The sequence below is a fragment of the Oryzias latipes genome, chromosome 13, assembly GCF_002234675.1.
Source record: "Oryzias latipes chromosome 13, ASM223467v1".
NCBI lineage: Eukaryota > Metazoa > Chordata > Actinopteri > Beloniformes > Adrianichthyidae > Oryzias > Oryzias latipes.
In genome coordinates, this window is record NC_019871.2 from 24,472,891 (window position 1) to 24,492,528 (window position 19,638).

Here is a 19,638-nt window from a genome sequence, read left to right on the forward strand (position 1 = left end):
TCGAGCGGCCCTGTGCACGTGACCCCCCCCACACACACACACACAAGAGCGTGCAAATTCAGCCCGCAGAAGGAAGTCTGGTGGGATTACAGGGAGGAATGATGGGAAAATCTGGGAACACTCTTTCATTTGCTCACACGCCAGTTTGTATGCGTGCAGCGCAAGTGGCTGCTCCCTCATCAAAAGGCACATTCTCTCTGTCTGCAGATATAATCTGTGTGCGCAAGCAAATGCACGATGGCTGAGCTTAAGGGCAGTTTTAAAGAGCTGTTAGTGCGTAGGAGTCACAATGTGCATCAATACTTGGAAATGCTGACCGCCACACGCTCCTCAGCCTTCCTCTAAGGGACAAACATCTCCACCTGGATAGGAGATCATGAATTCAAATTCACTCAGGATCTAATCAAAATCCAAGCAGAAATAAAATAATAAAATTAAAAAAAGGCCTAAAAATTTTTATACTGGCAATTTGTGGACCGTGAATAAAACGGAATAACACAGCCAAGTCCCAGAAAAAGATGATTTAATATTTTCCACCAAGAATTTAGGTCATGGAAAATGTTGAAGATGGGACAGTATGAAAAAAGCAAATCAAAAATACGACGATTCTTCCATTTAAGTCAATCAGACTGAGGAAATGCAAAAGATCTTTTCTGTTTTGTCAGTTTGATTTCATTTGATACCATTAGCTATTAAGGTTAGGATGGGGGTAATTAGGAATAGTTTAACAAGTTAGGAATAATTTCCGCTAGGATATCGATGGAGGGTTAGAATTCCTTTAATGGTGAAATTGAATGCAGCAAAGATGTGGAGAGGATCTCCAGATTGTCCCAAAAAAAAAATCAAAAAGCAAAGTTTGACAATGTTATTTAAGAGTATTTAAGAGTACAGCATTGGACGCAGATATAAATTATATACCAGATATGCCGTTTACCCAGTGCTATGTCCCTGCTCCCATTTGCTTTCTGAGGAAATGACCCCTGTGTTCAGAGCCAAAGAGGATTGTATTTCTGAGTATTTCATTATTCAAACGGTTGTCAATCAAGAGGAGATGAAAACAATGCAGTTTGTACAAAAGCATATTTGTGAACTAGAAAATATGCCGGGCAGACCACAAACTCCCAGCTCCGCTCCATTCTGATGCATCCACTTATAGACAAATAGATCTAATAGTAGAGGGTTTGAGGGGCTGTAAGATAGTAGGAGATAATGTAACCAGAGAACTCTCAGAAAGGGAGGGGGATTTCTACTACTGCTGCTCTGCATAAACTATGTCCTAGAAAATTACATAGTTTTTATTTATTATTTTGGCTAAAAACAGCATAATTAAAAGACCACTGGGAACGCTTTTAAAATTGATCAAAAGATTATCGGAGTGGGACTTTAACAGAACAGGACCAAACATCCAGGGGTCGATAAGACACTTTAGAAAAGTATGAAAGTATCAACAGATTCCACAAAAGTTACTTTCAGGTTTTTTTTTTCTAATACAAAATATTATTTTAATTTGAATGAATGTTTGTGGTTAAAAAGTAGGATTAAAACAGTAAATTGAGCCACAGTGAAGCTAATTAGATAAAACATAAGTTCCTATTATTTCATTTAAAACTTAATTTAATAAAAAATGTCATTTAATTTCATTTAAATTTCACATTTCTTTGGGCTGTGGTGGAAAAGAAATGGTACATCAACTGTTGGAGGTTTTCGTCTGCAGAAGGACCTAAGAACCCTTCCTCTGTGGAGAAGCAGGCAGGCGGGAGAGCTGCTTCCATCATCATTTTTGTCACGAAAACTCTGCAGCTTAAAACCACTTGAAGCAAGTCCTTTCACATTTAACAGCTGGACGAGGAAGCAAAGATACTCCTGACCTCTGTTGACTTTTAAATCTTTTACTCTATCCACTTTCTGCTGCTTTCACTCCTTCGCTCTGTCCCTCCGCTTATAGCTCCACGTCAGTTTTAGTGAATCAAAGGCAGATTCTCACATTTGACCCATGTGTGGGTGTGTGTGTGAGCGTTTGCGGCCAATGTTACCACGTGTGCATGAGAGAGAGCCAGACAGTGTGTGAAGTAACCACCGAAACCACGGCTGCAGACTCCTTTCCTCTGCTCCTTCTTCTTTTCTTTATCATGATCCTCTCTGCTTCTGCCTCTTCTTCTTTTGTCCATTTCTTTCTCTACTTAGCAATTCATCCATTTCAGTCTAGCTCTGACCACAAGGCATATTTCATTGTAAAAAGTTAAACACAGTTTGGTTTCAAGGCAAAACATGCACACAAAAAAACTGTGAAACTAAACTCCTAGTGTGTCTTTAATATGTGGAAAACACAAATTTAGGTAAACAAAAATAGTGTTGTATTGTTATAAATCTTATTCCTGTGTAGACAAAATGTACGACTCAATAAACAGTAGTGTCAAACATTGTGTTTGCTGATGTAACCATATCATTTGGGTTCTGGACCAACATTTTCTTTTCCGTTTTAGCTTTGCTGGCTCACAACTCTGTCCTACTGCATGACAAACCATCATCATCTGGTGGATTAAAACCAGATTAAAACCGTTGAACACTCTGGTTCACTGTCAGGATCTAGGGCCTTTTTGGCTTTCATTACTTGCCGTACCTGCTCAGCCTCCAGACTTCACTGATTGATCATTCAGTGCAGCTGGATCCTGGTGTATTTAAGCTCCGAGTCTTCACCTGCACTCCAGTTTGTTGTGTTCTCTACCCTCGAGCAAGCCCTATCAAGTTGACGTTTCTGCCTGCTGAGTTTGATCCCAGTCCTGTTTTTGGACATCGAGTCAAGTCTACCTCTGGTTGGTGTATGCCTTAGTTTTGGATAGAACTTCATGTGCAAACCCTGGTCTGGATTTTACATGGATTCTCTGGTGCTCCAATTCCCCATGTTGATGTCTCCAGTGTGCCTCTCTACGCAAAAGGCTATTTCCTGGAGGTGGAGTTCTTTCGCCTGAGTATTGTTCTTGGCACCCGACAAACCCTAACACTCTTGTTTCCGTTACAGACTCCGCTGCATCTGGCAGTATCATCTTCCATTACCACCGGAGGGGTATTCCGGAAAGCGAAGTTAACCTGCCCTGACTTTAACCCTGAACTCTTGCGTAAGTAAGCCTAAACTTGCTTACTCTGGGTATGTTGGTTCCAAAACACCAGAGCTGAGTTTGCTTGAGTAACCTCCTGTCTGTAACCCTGGGTTACTGCTCGAGTACAAATGGGCATTTTCAATGGATTTCTGATTTCCAGAGTCACAATGGAAACTCATCGAGAAAAGAATGCAATACTTCAGTGAGACAGAGTTGGAGGGTTCAATGGTGGCCTATGAAGAGTATAAGGCTATCATAACTAAAAGCATTACGGCTGCATCAGCAAGAGACTTGTCTGCTTGGTGAAAAATAACAGAAGGTGTAAACAAGTGAGTTTTTTTTAATCGTATTTCCATTGTTATACAAAATGATTATTTGAAAAAATTTAATTTTTTATATATTAACATGTGTGGTTCCTGTTTTATCTGGTGTAATGCATCTGAAATGAGAACTGAGCCAAGTCAAAATGACACATAAAAAAATTCTCCAAGGTAATAAAAGTAAAATTAGTAAAGTTATTAGTTAATAATTAATATCAAGATAACTAACTGAATTTTCATGCATTTTAATATAGGCCAAGGCAGTAAAACTGGTGGGGGTCTCTCACCCCGGCTGAGTCGCTGGCACAATCCCTTCTTAAAGGGCGACCTGTAATTGGTGGGATTCCAGCGGGTAGTTCATCAGACTCTGCTACAAACATAAGTGGCTAAGTCAAATGTCGCTGTATGACACAAGTCATGATGTATTGATGATTTCACTGCATCAGTGTTCAATAAATAAAATCAACACTATCCATTAAAAGAAGAAATTTAGAAAGCATTTTACAGTCATTACTTCAATGTGTCATGCATTTTTATTTTAGATTTTTATATTGCTGCATATAACGTATACTGATCCTCCTTTATTAGGTGTTTGCTTGAGAATATACATGGGGTATCTTACTAGTTTATTGTATTGCAGATGCTAATGGTCAGTTTGTATTACTGGAACCTCCTGCATCACCAGTTTGTCATAATTGTAAGTGACTAAGGTCTTTAGATCTTTAGTAGTCTGTTTGGTAGATCAATCATCTTTGCATAATTACACTGCAGGATGAAGATGAAGAGGCTAATTCTGCAGTGATAGAAATTGACACGGCTAGACCCATTGAGGTGTATATAATGGGCCGCCACTTTTTTATATTCGTTTTTTAAACGGGATGCATATTGTCATTGCAATTTAACAGAATATTACTGGTGATGTAACTGCAGATGATGGTCAGTGTACCTCCATGAATCTTGGCAGTGTACATTTCTGCAGCTACAATTTCTCACATTAATATGTGGTATGTATTGCAAATGTCAAATTCCAATTATGTGGGATTACTTTGTCTTTGTAGCTGCCTGTCAGAGCTGTATAAGGTCTATCTTTTAAGCCAAATTAGAAGATGTGACATTGAGAGACCTTATACAACTCAATTACAAAAAGACTTGAAATTGAAATGCTGGAGCACCAGTTTAAGGTGAGAAACTGTATGTGAACATTTAATCTGTTTGTAGTATTAAAGCAATAAATGCTTATTTTTTATTACAGCAAACAAAGAAATGAAGAGGACAATCGGCCTTTGAGTCACGCTTTTTATTAGATGTAATGTAGGCTAATCATGTCCCGTACCACCCTGCAATCTCTGTCAATCTCCGTATTCTAGGTGGCGGGCCCTTCTCACTTCTCATGGTGGCGATGTTATGAAGAACGCATGCAGCTGAAATGTCACATGCCCTCTCTGGTGTGACGCTGAGCCCACGTAAGAGCTGAAATGGTGTTTACAGAATGCCTATAGTCATCTCCACCCTGACCAGTGTTCTGTGAGCCAGGTCCAATTGTTCCTGTGGTCCAGGTTCAGGGTAGGGGGGGGGGTAATCAGAAATGGCAGACAAGGATACCCCCCTGTTCTCCAGTAAGTAGCCATTGACATGTCCAATAATGGCAGTTATTTTATATCATTTACATAACATTAAATGCATGACATTGTATTAAAAAAGAAGCAATGCAAATTACACCCAGGTGAATGTTGGGGCACTGGGATGCCTAAAAATGCTGGCATGAACAGAACTGGGCCATTTGCCTTCAATGTTTGTGATGAGGTGGGTGGCATTACCTAGTTAGTGGAAATACCCCTTAAAATTTTACTGAAGTATATTATGACTAACAGTATACAGGAGTATAAAGTGTCAACTGAATAACTGCCAGGTCTCCATGCTGTTTGGGGTTATCGTCAAGGCTATAGCATTATGGCTAATTTCCACTTAGATATGTTTTAACCCTTTAACAAAAGAGCTTTAGCTCCAATGTTTTTGGCAAAAAGAGTACAACATGTTATTGTCAATGTGATGCAAATTTAATGCAAAACAAACAGCTCTATGCAGAGAACGTCTGTCAGGGATCAGTGAACATCATAGATAGTAATTTCTGCAAGAAGTTCACTTTTTCCTATGTAAGGTCAACTCACACCTTTTTAAATTGAAATGACTGCAGAAACTAGAACTATTTATTATGCACAAGAGTGGACAACAAGCCCACTAACTCAACTTAAGGTCAGCCATAGTTTGTTAAAGTAAAAAAATGCCACTATGCTATTGGTGTGGTAGTGTTACCCTGAAAGCCTTGTCCTATTCAGACAACCATATATATTTAAAGTAACAAAATAAAATCTGCATTTGATTGTACTTAGAACTCAGAGATCACTACAAACTATTAGTAGTGGGGATCTGTTTAAGTGGGGATGTAAAGCATCCCCCAAAGTGAAATCTGCAGGTCAGAACATGCAAACTCACATGAATTTGCATGTTCTGCATCAAATCCAACTTTATTTATATAGCACTTTCCCTATGAAAACATAACACAAAGAGACAAAACAAAAAAGTAAAAACGAGTATGAAAATTAAAAGAGCCCCCTCCCCAGACCTACACACAACCCCCTGCGCCTCTCACACCTCCCACCCCATAACTGATGGGTATACTATAGACAATGAGAAATAGGCTGAGCACGAAAACAAAATGTTGGTTTTTGGAAACGCTAATATTTGGGTCCTGCCTCTCTCTGAACAGCTGCATAACCGGCCAAATGCAGCATCAGAGGCGGGGACCAGCCTCACCACAGCTAAGTGGTGAGGCTGGTCCCTATCTAAATCAGATCAAAATGTATTTTTTTGTTTCTTTATTAGAGCTGCAGCGGCTGAACAGCAGGCGACCCAGAGGGAGAAGATCCAACTGAGGAAGAACCGGAAATTAAAGTTAAAATAAAATTGAGAATTAAAAAGTAAACATACTGATATAAACAATAAAATATTGAAGTAAGGAACATTAAAACAAGTGATTAATAATCTAGCGTAAATTCCTAAAACAAGATAAAATAAATAAATAATAAAAGTAGTAAAATTAGCTTAAAACGAGGTTAAAAAGGTGCGTCTTTAGTCTTTTCTTAAAAGCAACTATGCTCTCTGTGGCTCTCAGGTCCTCTGGCAGACTGTTCCACAAATTAGGGCCATGGTGCTGAAAAGATACCTCTCGGTGGGTGTTGGGTTTTACAGCTGAAATGGTTAGAAGACCAGTGCCAGAGGATCTCAGGGTCTTCGAGGGTTCATATTTGACCTAAAGATCTGATAGATAAGAAGGGGCAAGACCATCAAGACATTTAAAAACCAACAAAAGTATCTTAAATTCAATCCTGAAGTATGGGCAGGGATTTTAAAATTGGAGTGATATGAGCCCGCCCCCTTATCTTGGTGAGAATCTGTTCTGGAGAAGCTGATTTGTTCCTAAAATTCCAGCGCATGCATCCTAGGCTTATTGAATTGCCCATACATGAGTGCAGACGTGCTGTTAACATGCTGCAGAATCTATAAATCAACTGGAGGAGGAACAAATAAGCATGTACGCACAGAAGGCGCTAAAGATGAAACATTTGTTTGTCAGCTGTGGAGTCTCCTAAAATGTTCTGCATTTTCCAAGAACTGAAATGGAGACTAGCTTTCACTCAAACTTTAAATAAGCTCAGCAAAAACTTAGACAGCCATGAACATAGTGGTCTACAGTATGATACTGGTGTGATTGAATCCATCTGGTACAGTTCCACGCGCGACATGGAGAAGATGCAAAACAGATAAACATCCATGCTCGGTTTTGGAGCAGCGCGTGTTCCCTATAAAGGGAGAACTATCACCTTGCAAAACAATTTGTGCATTCTCCTTAACACCAAGATCTACAGTTGCTTATCACTCAAGCTAAAGATCCCAGCTCCTGGGGTTTGGTTTCAGCTGTTCCACACCCCACATCCTCCCAGCGAGAGAAGAGCTGAAAATATTTAGCATTAGATCATGACAGACGGTCACCAGTCTGCAGTCCCCCTGTTGAGAAAAGTCAAGCCAAGACGAACAGTGGGTTTGGTTCTTAGTGAGCTTCAAACACCAAGCACTGACAGTGGTCCCTTGTAAATCAGACCATCTATTATCACCTGACGTCAATTCCGCTGAGTTTTTAGTCGTAGCTAACTTGTGTCCACATAAGTGCTGGCTCATCATTTTTATCCGTTTGTTTGCATATACATACGGGAATAATCGCCACAGAAAACAGACAGTGACCATTGACTGAACTGAGTGGGGTCCCAAGGGTCTTGGGATCCAAAGTCACTTAAATTCAGTCTCACCAGAGAGGCTAACAAAGGCAGAGGACAAAATAATGGCAGCAAAATTTGGACAGGCAAGAACAGGGAACTTCACTCTGGCTGTGGCGTCATGGGCGCAGGCAACTTTCTGGCACTGAGCAGCAGAACAGCATCTGCTAAATAAATAGGCTGCAACACATAGGTCAGATGAATCAGTTCAACTGCCCGGCAATTCTGCCTGCAGCTGGGGAAAGGGGCGTGTCCATACACCCAACCAAACATTTTGACCAGAGAGCTTTATACCTCTCAAAATTCCCTTTTCTTCTGCATCCCTCACAAAAAAACAACCCCAAAGTGGTATTTTGATCCGTTCACACATATCTGAGCATTTCTCTAAAAACCTGCTCTTTGAGCACCAGCCTCTCCCACGCCATGAAAATGAGAGGGTTTTCACATTATGAAATCATAAAGTGAGGAACGTCCCCTTCCAGGAAGAGTCTGCACTGCCAGCACCGCCCCCAGGATAACACACACACCCACATTCACACACTTACTTTCTCCGTGGAGCTAGCAGCGATTTGCGAAACACTTTTATTTTAAACGCTCCATCTGCCGAGGCCTACCCTAGGTTGATGTTATGAAATAGGCGGCACCCACAAGGACTTATATTTCACAATATGAGTCATCATATTACCTTTAGCCAAAGATTATATATATATATATATATGGATATAGTTTACTCTGAAATGCTTAAGAGTAGCATGATATATGCCCTTTAATCAACTCCAGATTATAGAAAAAAATTAAGGCTTTTAGGTGTTCCTTACAGTTTGAAAAATATGGTACTTAGTCATATTTGTGAGAATAATCATTCTTACTATTCCGACATAGTTTTTCAAGATATTTTGTATTCAAATTATATACTGACCAATTAGACGCCCCAATAAAAGAAGGGGGTCTCATGCTAAACGTTTAAAATGTTTGATTGAGAGATTTCAAGGGAAAGGGGTGTTGACTTCCAACAAGCTCATTCCTGATTGGCGAGAGGGGTTACCACAGAAACATTTACTCAGACCAATGTGGACCAATCCCTGCTTTCTGAGGATTTCTGGTTCCAACATGGCGACGGCCATATTGCAAAAAAATTAATAATAAAGGCGACTGAATTGATTTTAATTTCGTTGGAGCCAGAAGCAAACTATTTTCTATGGGTGACGTCACACAAAGTTGGAGATCCATGGTGAAGATCAAGAACATCAGAGAATACGGTGCTTTGTTACATTACAACACACCTTTCTTTTGTGAGTTCCCTCTTTTCGTCTTGGATCTCATTGAGGTCTTTAATCAGGTCTGCCACTTCCTGCACCGCCGTGCTGTACTTTTGGTTGAATTGTTTCTCTTTCTGTTCTTGGGAAAACAGCTGCTTCTGTAGGGCATCACAGTTTTGTTGACATAGCAACCACCTGTTGTGTTTCTCCTCCGTTTCAGCCTGTAATCTGTTGAAAACAACACAGAGGTTGTCTGTCATGACGGCATAAAGGTGGAAGTGTCCTTTCCATCAGAGACATGTGAGTTCATGTTTCTACCAGGCGCTCGGGCACACACGGCTTGAAACCTCAACAGGCGATTAATAAAAGAAAGTTGGTTAATAAAAGAAAACCTTGGACATACACTGAGGCCTAAAGCTGTTTTTAAACACTTTTTCCTTTGTTTCTTTATTTAATTTAAATGAAAATGTTGAAAAACACCTACAACACTAAAAAACCTTTCAAAGTTTGAAAATAGTTGTTCAGATTTTTTTCCCTTAAGTGGTTTCCTTGACAGCAAACATGTCTTATTTTAGTTAATTACATAGGTTATCAGAAGGTGTAGGAAAATTTGTGAAAATTACAATTTACTTTTCTGCTTCTGGTTAGATTTTTGAGCTTTTAAAACCATTTAGGGATTTTTTTTTCTGCAAAAACCAATGCGTTTACCTCAAAAATGCCATCATTTGGCACCTGTGGTCTCTATTTCAGAAAATCTGGTAAATTGTTGTGTTCCCTAATCCCAGCCTCTCATCCCCTCTGAAATAGCATCCACCCCTGGTGCTTTGATATGCTGAGTTGTGTAGGAGCCAAAGGGTCGGATAGATCAGAGGCTGCTGTGTGGGAAGGGAAATAAATTGACAGTATAATTGAACACATCAGGTTGCCAGTGGGTCAGAAAGGAATACCAGCAGATACAGTGTGAGAAAATGCACACCCTGAACTCATCTTTGCCTTCAAGGGTAGATAAGAGGCCGTTTGCATTGATGTCTGTCTGTGCGTGCCCACGAGAGCTTTGTGTGTGCGTGACACGCACGGCGGTGCGATGCACTTTATTCAAAGTGTCTGTGCTGTGTGTGCACCCTCGTGCACTGATGAGCATATGCGTTAGAAACAGGATTCCTCGCCAACTAAGAAATGCTTCCATCTGCTGCAAAAGCCTCACAGGAGACTCCTGCAGTGTCACTGGCACTTTCCAGACTCTAAGATCTCCTCAACCGATCCAAGAAATGCTAAGATACCTATTTCTCTTTGGGAGGCAGGAGATCTGGACAACCCATAGGGCAGGGGTGGATGATTACAGGGAGAATGAGGAGGATGAGTAAGGGGACTGTGCTGAAGATGTTATGGAAATTTGTCACTTTAATGTCTTGTGTGAGTAAAATATAAGAAAACGGAGGTCAACAAACCTGAATAGCTTTGCTCTGTTCTCCTTCTCTGAGTTTTCCTGTTGAGACAGCTGCTCATCCAGATGCCTCTTCTGTTCCCTGGAGACACAGCATATGGGGCTCTCAGTACTCACCTTCCTCCCCTCAATGTATGTATAATTAGAAAAGCAGACATAGCTCAACATAAAGATAAACTTTCTGTCTTCCTTTAGCTAGAGTTTACATTTTCTGTACCTTTATTTCACTGTCAGTCTGTAGGAAATATATTTTCTTCCTGAGTGTGTTTTTACGTTCTCAAGTGTCGCTAAGGAAGACACTAAATCCATACAACTGCTATTCTGCCCTCCTACACTTCAACCCCTACGAGGAAGAAGCTCGGCTTAACAATGGATCCTCCCTCTGGGATCAGCAAGAGTTCAGAAAAGCTTCCTGAACCGTGCAACTCTCATGCGTTGCTAACTTTTATTCAACAAAGAAATGCTAGAGTGGGATGTATTCGTTTAAGACCCACTCCAATCATCTTTTGAACTTTGAGTTTCTTTTTTTTTTGCTTGCAAGATGTGCCTCATTTTTTACAAAGTTTGTCAAAGTTTTAATTTTAACCCCGTAAAGCCTGTTACTTAATAAAATTGACAGATTTTTTAAACTAAGATGGTTTTGAAAACTTTAATACTTCTCAAGCCGCATTCAATTTATCCAACTCAATTCTTTTAAATCTTAACCCTCACCTATTTTCTCTGGTGTTCCTCAAGGTTCTGTTCTCGGTCCCCTCCTCTTCATTTCCTACCTACTACCCCTTGGCAGTATATTCCGTAAATTCAGCATTGATTTTCATTGTTTTCCGGATGACACTCAACTCTATCTGTCAAGTAAACCGAACTCCTCTCTTCCACCTTCCCTTCCTTTACTCCTTCCCGTCTGTCTGAAATGAAAACCTGGTTCACCTCAAACGTCCTCAAACTTGACAGCGATAAAACCGAATTACTCCTTGTAGGTTCCAAATCCTCCCTTTCCAAAGCTCCAAATTTGAAACTTTCCATCGATTCCTCCACCCCTCAGGTAGAGTCTGGGTGTCATCCTTGACAGCACATTATCCTTTCAATCTCACATCAATAGCATTTCAGTCAGACAACTCATGCAGTAAAGATTCATTTCCATATTTCTTTTAGTTTGGCATAAGGCTCCGTTCAGATACATAAAACAAAGATCTCCATAGAAAACTTTGGGTATTAAACTACCCTTAATGGCGTTCACAGGTGAAAGCCGGGTAGGAAGGTGGGATGACGAACGCAGAGCTCGCGGAAAAGGAAGAAGAGGGATTGGACCGCATACCTGGAACTTAAGTAGGACGCTGAACAGGTGAGTTGGTTAGACTGAACCGCCCGCAGGGAGGAGTAACCAGGTAAACGCACTGCTCGAGTTGCCTGCCTGAAATTCTCCCACGGTCGTTCATTACTCGGTCTGCCTACTTTCATCTACGCCATATTAACCGTCTCCGCCCCTCCCTCACCGTCCACTCCGCCTCCATTTTTAGTTCATCGTCTGGTCACTTCTCGCATTGACTATTGCAATGCATTTCTCTCTGGTCTTCCCAAGAAAACTCTTAATAGACTTCAGTGGGTCCAGAATTCAGCTGCCCGAATTCATCTTGACCAGAACTCCTTCCTGCCATCACATCACTCCTTTTCTCCAGCAGCTGCACTGGCTTCCAGTAGCAGTAAGGATTCAATTCAAACTTCTTCTCTACACGTTCAAAGCCCTCCATAACCTGGCTCCCTCTTATACTTCTAATCTCCTCCATATAAACACTCCCTCTCGCTCTCTGGTCTTCTTCTTCCCTTCAGCTGCTCGGCTCCCAAACTCTGGAACTCTCTCCCCCCAGACCTCCGTAACATTGACTCCTTTTCAATTTTTAAATCCAGACTGAAAACCCATCTGTTTAAATCTGCTTTCCCTGATCACAATTATTCATCTGAACTGAAGCACCCATTTTGAAAAGGGCAGGAAAAGTCCTTTCTACTGCCTCTAGTGGAATGATGAAGAACTACAGGACAGAAAACGTCGACCAAGTTATATACAGTGAGCTTTTTAGACAGGTTTTAATCATGCTAATAAGATAGGGGTCTCAGACATGCATGTATCAAATATGATATGAATGGTTATAGGGTTAATCTTTTGCACACAATCACACAATCACTTTCCCCCTGACTCCGCCAACATGTGCAAGTTCTAAACCTAATCCCCTCATCGAGGGAATGATCAGTTAACGTGTGTGTGTGTTGAGGACTGTCTAGCCCTGTGACCTTGCAAGTGCACGCAATGAGGACACAGCATGAGAGGGCAGGCCGGCGCATTTGAGCTCACTTCCAAGCACACAGCTTTCTCTGACAACTGTGCGGAATTGGTGCGTTCGCCAAAAGCGGATTCAGTAAATCGGCCGATACAGCTCATCACCGTCTTTGTCATTTGCTGTGAGAGCATATCACAACAGACTCTGTTGCCACTCCGGTGCTTTCATTTGTTAGCACAACAACATTCCTGGGCTTTTTCCGATAAACATCAGAAACAACACCTTCAAGCAAAGTCTGGTGAAAGAAAGGCCCCAAAAGCGTCAAAACCATTTCTCCAATTCTCTTCCTTTTGTTTCCAACCTCTTTTTTAATCGTCTTCCATTACGTGACAGTTGCAAGTAATTTGCAAAGCTGTCTATTTAGCACTGCATTTTATTCTTAACAATAAGCTTTGTTTTTTCTTCTCTTTTGTGTCTCCAGAGTAAAAGACGAATAAGAACAGGATGAGGTTTTTTTTGTATCCCTGGGAAATGATTGGGGTTCAAAATAACTTCAAGAGCACAATGCACTGCAGGGATGGCTGAGCTCTTTGAGGATTCGACAGGCAGCAGTCATGTGGCATGCACATGGAAATAAGGTAAGAGCATAAATAATTTCATTTTCAAGCCTTTAAAGATGTTGCAGGAACTGGCATTGATCACAGCTGTGAATGCCAGGTTTTGGGGAAAAAAAGCATATATTTTATAATAATATTACATAAGAAATGGCAGATTTTTATGTATTTTTCTGAATAAGTATCTTTAAATTTAGACACAAAAGGATGAAAGACAAATTATAGGAAAAGGAGGGAAAACGTTGCCCAGTTTGAGCTGCAGTGGGTTTGGCACAGATGATCGCTCAAGTTACAGACTAGATGGAAAGCATACCTGCTGCCTTCATCTGTCATCCAAAACTTCATCAGCTGCTGTGGTTGAAAATGCTAATAAGACTCAAGCATAAATCCTCTGTCACTCTGGCAACATGTGGTTTCAGCGTAATCAGATGTTTCAATCAATCGAAGAATAAAAAATGAAGCTGGCGTGTATCACTGCTTCCAAAAACTTTACAGAAGAGTCTGCATAGTTTTCTGTTGATACAGTCCACTCTGCATGTCAGAACAACTTCACTCGCTGAATGTTACCTAACAAAAACAGAAGGAGCAGGAAAGAGGAAGAGTGGGATTGCTTCTGACTAAAGGGAAAGGGGGCTAAGACTCATTTAACTACATAAACAGCTGACTAAAGAAGGTATGCAGAATTAAAAACATACTAGCATGGAGTAACAGACAGAGCAACCAGCCAGCATCCGCTTCATGAAGTCGTTTCACATCAGTCACATCCAACCTTTGCTCTTCTGCTCTTGACCTTCAGTCATTCCACCATCACATCTTTCATCTGTCCTCTCTCAATCGGCTCATCCATCAGTTCTTTCATCTACGCTTTCAACCAGGCCTGTGGTGGCTGATGAAAGGATGAACAAATGGCCAAACTTTTTTCAAACCTGGCTTTTAGTTGAAATTTAAAAGTGTATTTAATTCATTTTAAAATTATTTTATGTCTTCATTCTTTGCTTTTATGTCTTGCCCATCTTAAGAATATTGTTTACATTTATTTTTGGTGATCATACATGAACAGGGTGGTTTCTGTGGGATCTCCAGAGTCAGGCTGCCTGCTTTGATCAGAAGGAACGCTGCGGTGACCTCCTCTGGGATGATCGGCGGAGAGGTCGCTATAGTGTGGATAAATACCCACTGTACTATTTCCTCACTTCTGTTTTAACCAGATTTCTGTTTTTATGTTGAATGTCATCTATATTGATGTTTCATAATGTTGGTTGTGTGGGGGTCGGAGGGTTGAGGACATTCTGTGATAATTTTTTTTTTTTCTTTTTTAAATATGAAGGTTTTTGATCTACTGTTGGTTTTTAAGTTTAAAGCATTGACTGTAAGAGAACTGGACTGAGTGAGCCCTCCCCCCAGGCATTCCAAACAGGAAGTACCATCTGGCTGCAAGAAGCTAAAATCCCATAGACTTCTACTGAGAAATAAACTGCTGTTACTTAGTCATTATGTTTGTTAGAATAACAACTCTTGCTCTACCACCTTTTCTGAACATGTTCTTGTAAATCCTAATTTATTTCATGAAGTTTTTTTCTATAGCGCAAGATATTCTAGTAATAAACTGACCAGAGGCCTCAATAACAGTAGGTGCTTCCTGCGGGCCCCCACGTCCAATGTTCGAAACGTTTGATTGACAGATTTTGTGTAGCCCGCTTTAAGTGGTAGGGGCGTGGACTTCCACCAAGCTCACTCCTGATTGGTGAGAGTGGTTGCCATAGAAATCTTGACTTACATAGACTCGACCCAATCACTGCTTACTGATGACGTCTGGCTCCAAAATGGCAACGTACATATCGCAAAAATAATGGTGACTAAACTGACTTTCAACTTTCTGGAAGTAAGACATTGTGACGTCACACTCCCTCTGGCCAGTTCTCAGATACATTCAGTGGTCCTGTTACATAAAAAAAAAAAAAAAAAAAAAAAAAAAAAAAAAAAAAAAGAAGTTTGGAGTATGTTTTAATTCTGTTAAGTACTTTGTGTTAATTGTGTATGAAAAGTGCTTCATAAGTAAAGTTTTATTTGATTTTATAAACTCAGCGCCTGGTGCCAATCTTAAAGTGCTTTGAAGCTTACAGGCACTGTTTGCCTCCAGGGAAGTCCATAAAGCATTTAGGCATCAATACCAGGGCAGCTTCGAAGTCTCACTCCAATCATCAACTTTGATCTATTGTAAAAAACATTCCTAAAGGTATTTTAATTTTGATCATAATACAATCATATTTTAAAATAAAACAACCACTGTTGTTTTGTAGGACATAGTTAAAAACAGGATGGGTCTTTAAAATTTCCACCTAAAGATTTGTACAGGGAACTTCATAAACACATTTTTGTCATGTGATCACAATATTTCTCAAGGTAAACCGTACAAGATTAAAGTCCAAGTGTGCATACAGTGAACACAAACAAGTACTTGCAAGAACTGTGAAATCTGGAAACCAACTCAAAAAAAGCTGAACAGTGCTTCTGCCAATGTATAAGAAAAAAAAAGACGTGCAGTCCTTGAATGCATCGCAGACATTGTGCTACCATCAGAAAAATTCCACAGCCACGCACAGTCCTCGAGCTGTCTCACAGATACGCCTCTGTGTTTTGCATTTCCCAGGCAACGGGCCGGCACCACAGAAACACAACAGGTGTTGAAGACTAGTGTTCAGCGGAGGTGGGAGGGAGGGGTCAAAGGTTGGGGAGTTGTCATGGCAACACTTCTTTTACACAAACAAATGTTTTGTTTTTCACTTCTTGGAGAGAATCAAAGTTGGGAAAGTTCTGATGTAATACATGGTGAGAGTGAAGAGAACACTGATGCAGATGCACAAAGAAGGACTGAGTGTTTGAACAGGCAACCAATCAGCAAGAGACAGACAGGGAGTGGAGGCCTGATCAGCTGTCACATGGAGCATGAAGCTCAGTCTGATATCAGCTGCAAAAAGAAAATCATCAGTATAGGTCAAGTCATTTCTATTAGAGCATCCTATTTTACAATACTGCTAAACTCATGGTGTTTATAGTATCTTTCATGCCGCTGTTTCTCATGCTAATATTCTTGCTAAAAAGTAAAATGAAAATTTTTATCATGATTGGGTAATATTTGTTCAGTTTGTTGCACTAATATGATTACATGGACTTTTCACATTACAGCTTTCACTGATTTGCAGAGGTGGTTTGCCAGAGATTTTTACACAAGATGCCCTTCCTGACACAACCTGGCCTGGGGACCATCACAGAAAGATCCAGACTTGGGCCCCCTTGTAGCTACATAGGTAGGAGGTAGCATGAAGGGTCTTGCCTATGGACCCACACTGGATGAAGCTCTTTGCATCCCTAGGGGCACAAACTGTAGTTTCTCATGCATAAGAATTTGTCAATAAACGGAAGGGACACAGAACCAAAGTCAAATCATTTATACAAATCACTGTCAAGAGGCCTAACAAATCTGATAATTGATTTTTCCATACCTGGAATATCGTCTGGAAAGTTAGGAAGATCAATAAAACCCTTTACTGCAACCTGTATATTTTAAAAATTGGCCAAAACATCTAGGTGCAAAACAATTAATAAACTTTTAACAAAGTTAATTAATTCACTTGTTAAACTTATAAGCAGTTTAGTAATATGGACTTTGAAGACAATGGTCTGACTTTAGATGTTAATGAATTTTATTAACACTTTCAGGACATCTATAATGCTAATAAATATCTTTCTAGCATCTTACACATTAATAATGCCTATTACTTATTAAGTTAGTTAATAAAACTTATTAAGCTTATTAAAACTTAGGCTTGTGTGAGACATCTATAATGCTAATGTCTTACTAGAACCTCAAACAATAATAATCCTTCTTAATTTGTTAACAAAGGTGTTAATAAATCTTATTAAGCTTTTTAACACTGACACATTTCTTAGACATCTATAATGCCAATAAATGTATCATTAGCATCTTAAAAACATCCTAACAATAATGCTTGCCAATGTGTCAACTAAGTAATTCAATAAACCTTAAAAGACTTCTATTATAATGCTTGGTAATGTGTTAACAAAGCTTGTTAAGGAATCTTAATATAAAATGTTACCAATTTTTTTTTTTTTTAAATTATTATTCTGTCTAACTGAAGGGGGAATTTCTCTCAATTTATACAGAAGGCATTACGAATAACACAGAAACGTTTAGTACTCAGGGCTGTAAATGTGCATGGACCATGAAATAGTTCTAATAAGTAACAGAGGCTTAAAACATGATGGTTTTTTATCTCTATTTGACCAAAAAGCTGAATATGAGGTATAAAAAACAAAAAATAGAAATAGGCAGAGGATAAACAAAGAAAGTAGACAATCTTAGTCAATTTGACTTGAAAAGGAAAACACGCAAAAAAAACAAAAATTGGTCATAACAGTAATCAACATCATCTCCCGAGGATTTCTGGAAATAAGACTTAACAAAAACACATTTAATAACAGGTCATGTGTATTTCCACATATGTGAGCTACATGATCTGAATAAAAACTTATAGGCAACTGCTTTTAAAAGTAAAAAAATAAATAAAATAAAAACAAAATTCCTTTAAGAAGAAAAAAGGAGGGGATAAAAGACTGGCGGATGATAGAGGAGGGTTTGACATTTGTAAAAATAAAAATGTGATTCATCTGCAGTCTGTCATGTCAAGTAGATCCTTAAGGTGTTTGTTATCAGACAGAGGACTCATTTAACATTTACTCCCTTTTTTTGCATCTCTGAGTGCACTTTTGAAATGGCTGACATTTTAATTCGTTGAATGTCATAATCCCTGGTGCTTAAGAACAAAACCATAACTCAGAACAGGAAAACACAGAGACTGAAAATGGTCATCATTGCTTTGGACAAACAAATGTCAAAACCAAAAACTGAAAAATAACTCTCCACTGGAATTGACCTGTTTCCCAATAAGACATACTTTGAAAGCCTAAAAGTTTTTTTCTGTGTTTTTCAACTATTTCTGGAAGATTTTGCAGCATTGCCATAAGACCCTTCAAGAAGACAGTATCAGATCTGCAGCTGAATAGTAAGGGTTTAATTCACCTGAGAAAAACATATAGATTAGCTTTAGCATAATATGATAAGTAAACATTGAAACATGAAATTGTTAACTACACCCAACTGGCGACCCATTTAGGGAGTACTTAAATAGGTTTTAGTGGTTCATCATGTTTTATGAAGTTTTTTAAGCCCACACATTTATCATGTGCATAATTTGGTATTCATTTTGTTTAAGGAACAAGAGCCTTTCCTGGATCACCTGAAGTCAGCAAGGTGACCGAATCCTCCATCCAGGCCTGCAGTGTCCTGTTCCTAAGCCAACACAGATGTCGTACACCTGCCTCTTCATTGGCGCACCTGTTTTTCCATGCGTGGGTGTACGATACTTACATCAACTGTTGAGCTAGAAGTTCTTTTTCTTCTTTTATTTGGTGAAACTCCTCATTTAACGCTGTACAACAGAAACACAAAAAGAGTTTATTGATAAGATGACATGACAAATGTTCAGCAACGCTGGTGTCCACACACCGGCAATCCAAAGCTTGGACTCGGAGGACGATACAGAAACATTACAATTTAAGAATCATGCATGTATAACTTTTTGTGTTCTCCCTGTTTCTTGTTATGCACATTCAAAGAGTTGAGACACATCACTGTACAACCATCCCAGAGTCAGATAATCATTGCACTGCATGTAAAAATAATTGTCTAGGTGAAAAAAAACACACACAATAAAACTAAAATGAGCTCAATAGATAAACTTTCATTTTTCAACGACCTACAGCTAGGGATGAGCAAACAGGCCTTCTTTATTATTTATCCCTTTTCAAATAAAAAAAGGATCTTACAATGCTCACTTTTATGTTGTTGTTAAAATAAATTCAATCATAAAATTTTTCATTTATAAAATAAATGGTGGTTCTTAAACAGGTCTGCTTTCCTTAAGTGCTCTGCTAAAAGACAGAATGGTAGCGTCGGTCACACACACATTCACACACTGGTGGCGGCTCCGCTGCCGAACACTGGCGCCAACCTGCCACCACCGGCAAGGCGGGGTTCAGTGTCTTGCCCAAGGACACTTCGACACATGGACGGGCAAGGCAGGAATCGAGCCTGCAATTTTCCGATCAGAGGTCGACCGCCCTACCACTGCACCACGGCCGCCAGTCTTAATTTATTAATAATAAAGTCAGTATTTGGGTTTTTTGTTATTATGCGTTTACTATTGCAGATCGTTCTT

General features: G+C 39.7%; 1 protein-coding gene and 2 long non-coding RNA genes across 3 annotated transcripts in view; 2 read left to right on the forward strand and 1 right to left on the reverse strand.

Annotated features, from left to right (window-relative positions):
* lekr1 (leucine, glutamate and lysine rich 1) overlaps positions 1–19,638 on the reverse strand; it is an 86,929-nt gene that overhangs the window by 18,598 nt on the left and 48,693 nt on the right. Inside the window, exons 6-8 of the mRNA XM_011482854.3 lie at positions 18,789–18,849; positions 10,457–10,534; positions 9,033–9,236 (exon numbers count right to left, since the gene is read on the reverse strand). Coding sequence (XP_011481156.1) covers positions 9,033–9,236; positions 10,457–10,534; positions 18,789–18,849 — 343 coding nt within the window. The remainder of the gene's footprint in view (positions 1–9,032; positions 9,237–10,456; positions 10,535–18,788; positions 18,850–19,638) is intronic.
* Positions 2,689–3,502, forward strand: LOC110016250. The gene is made up of 3 exons (XR_002291566.2): positions 2,689–2,950; positions 3,020–3,116; positions 3,259–3,502. It is a non-coding gene; the product is annotated as an uncharacterized LOC110016250 (long non-coding RNA).
* Positions 10,637–19,398, forward strand: LOC105355498. The gene is made up of 3 exons (XR_909891.2): positions 10,637–13,363; positions 16,526–16,647; positions 18,634–19,398. It is a non-coding gene; the product is annotated as an uncharacterized LOC105355498 (long non-coding RNA).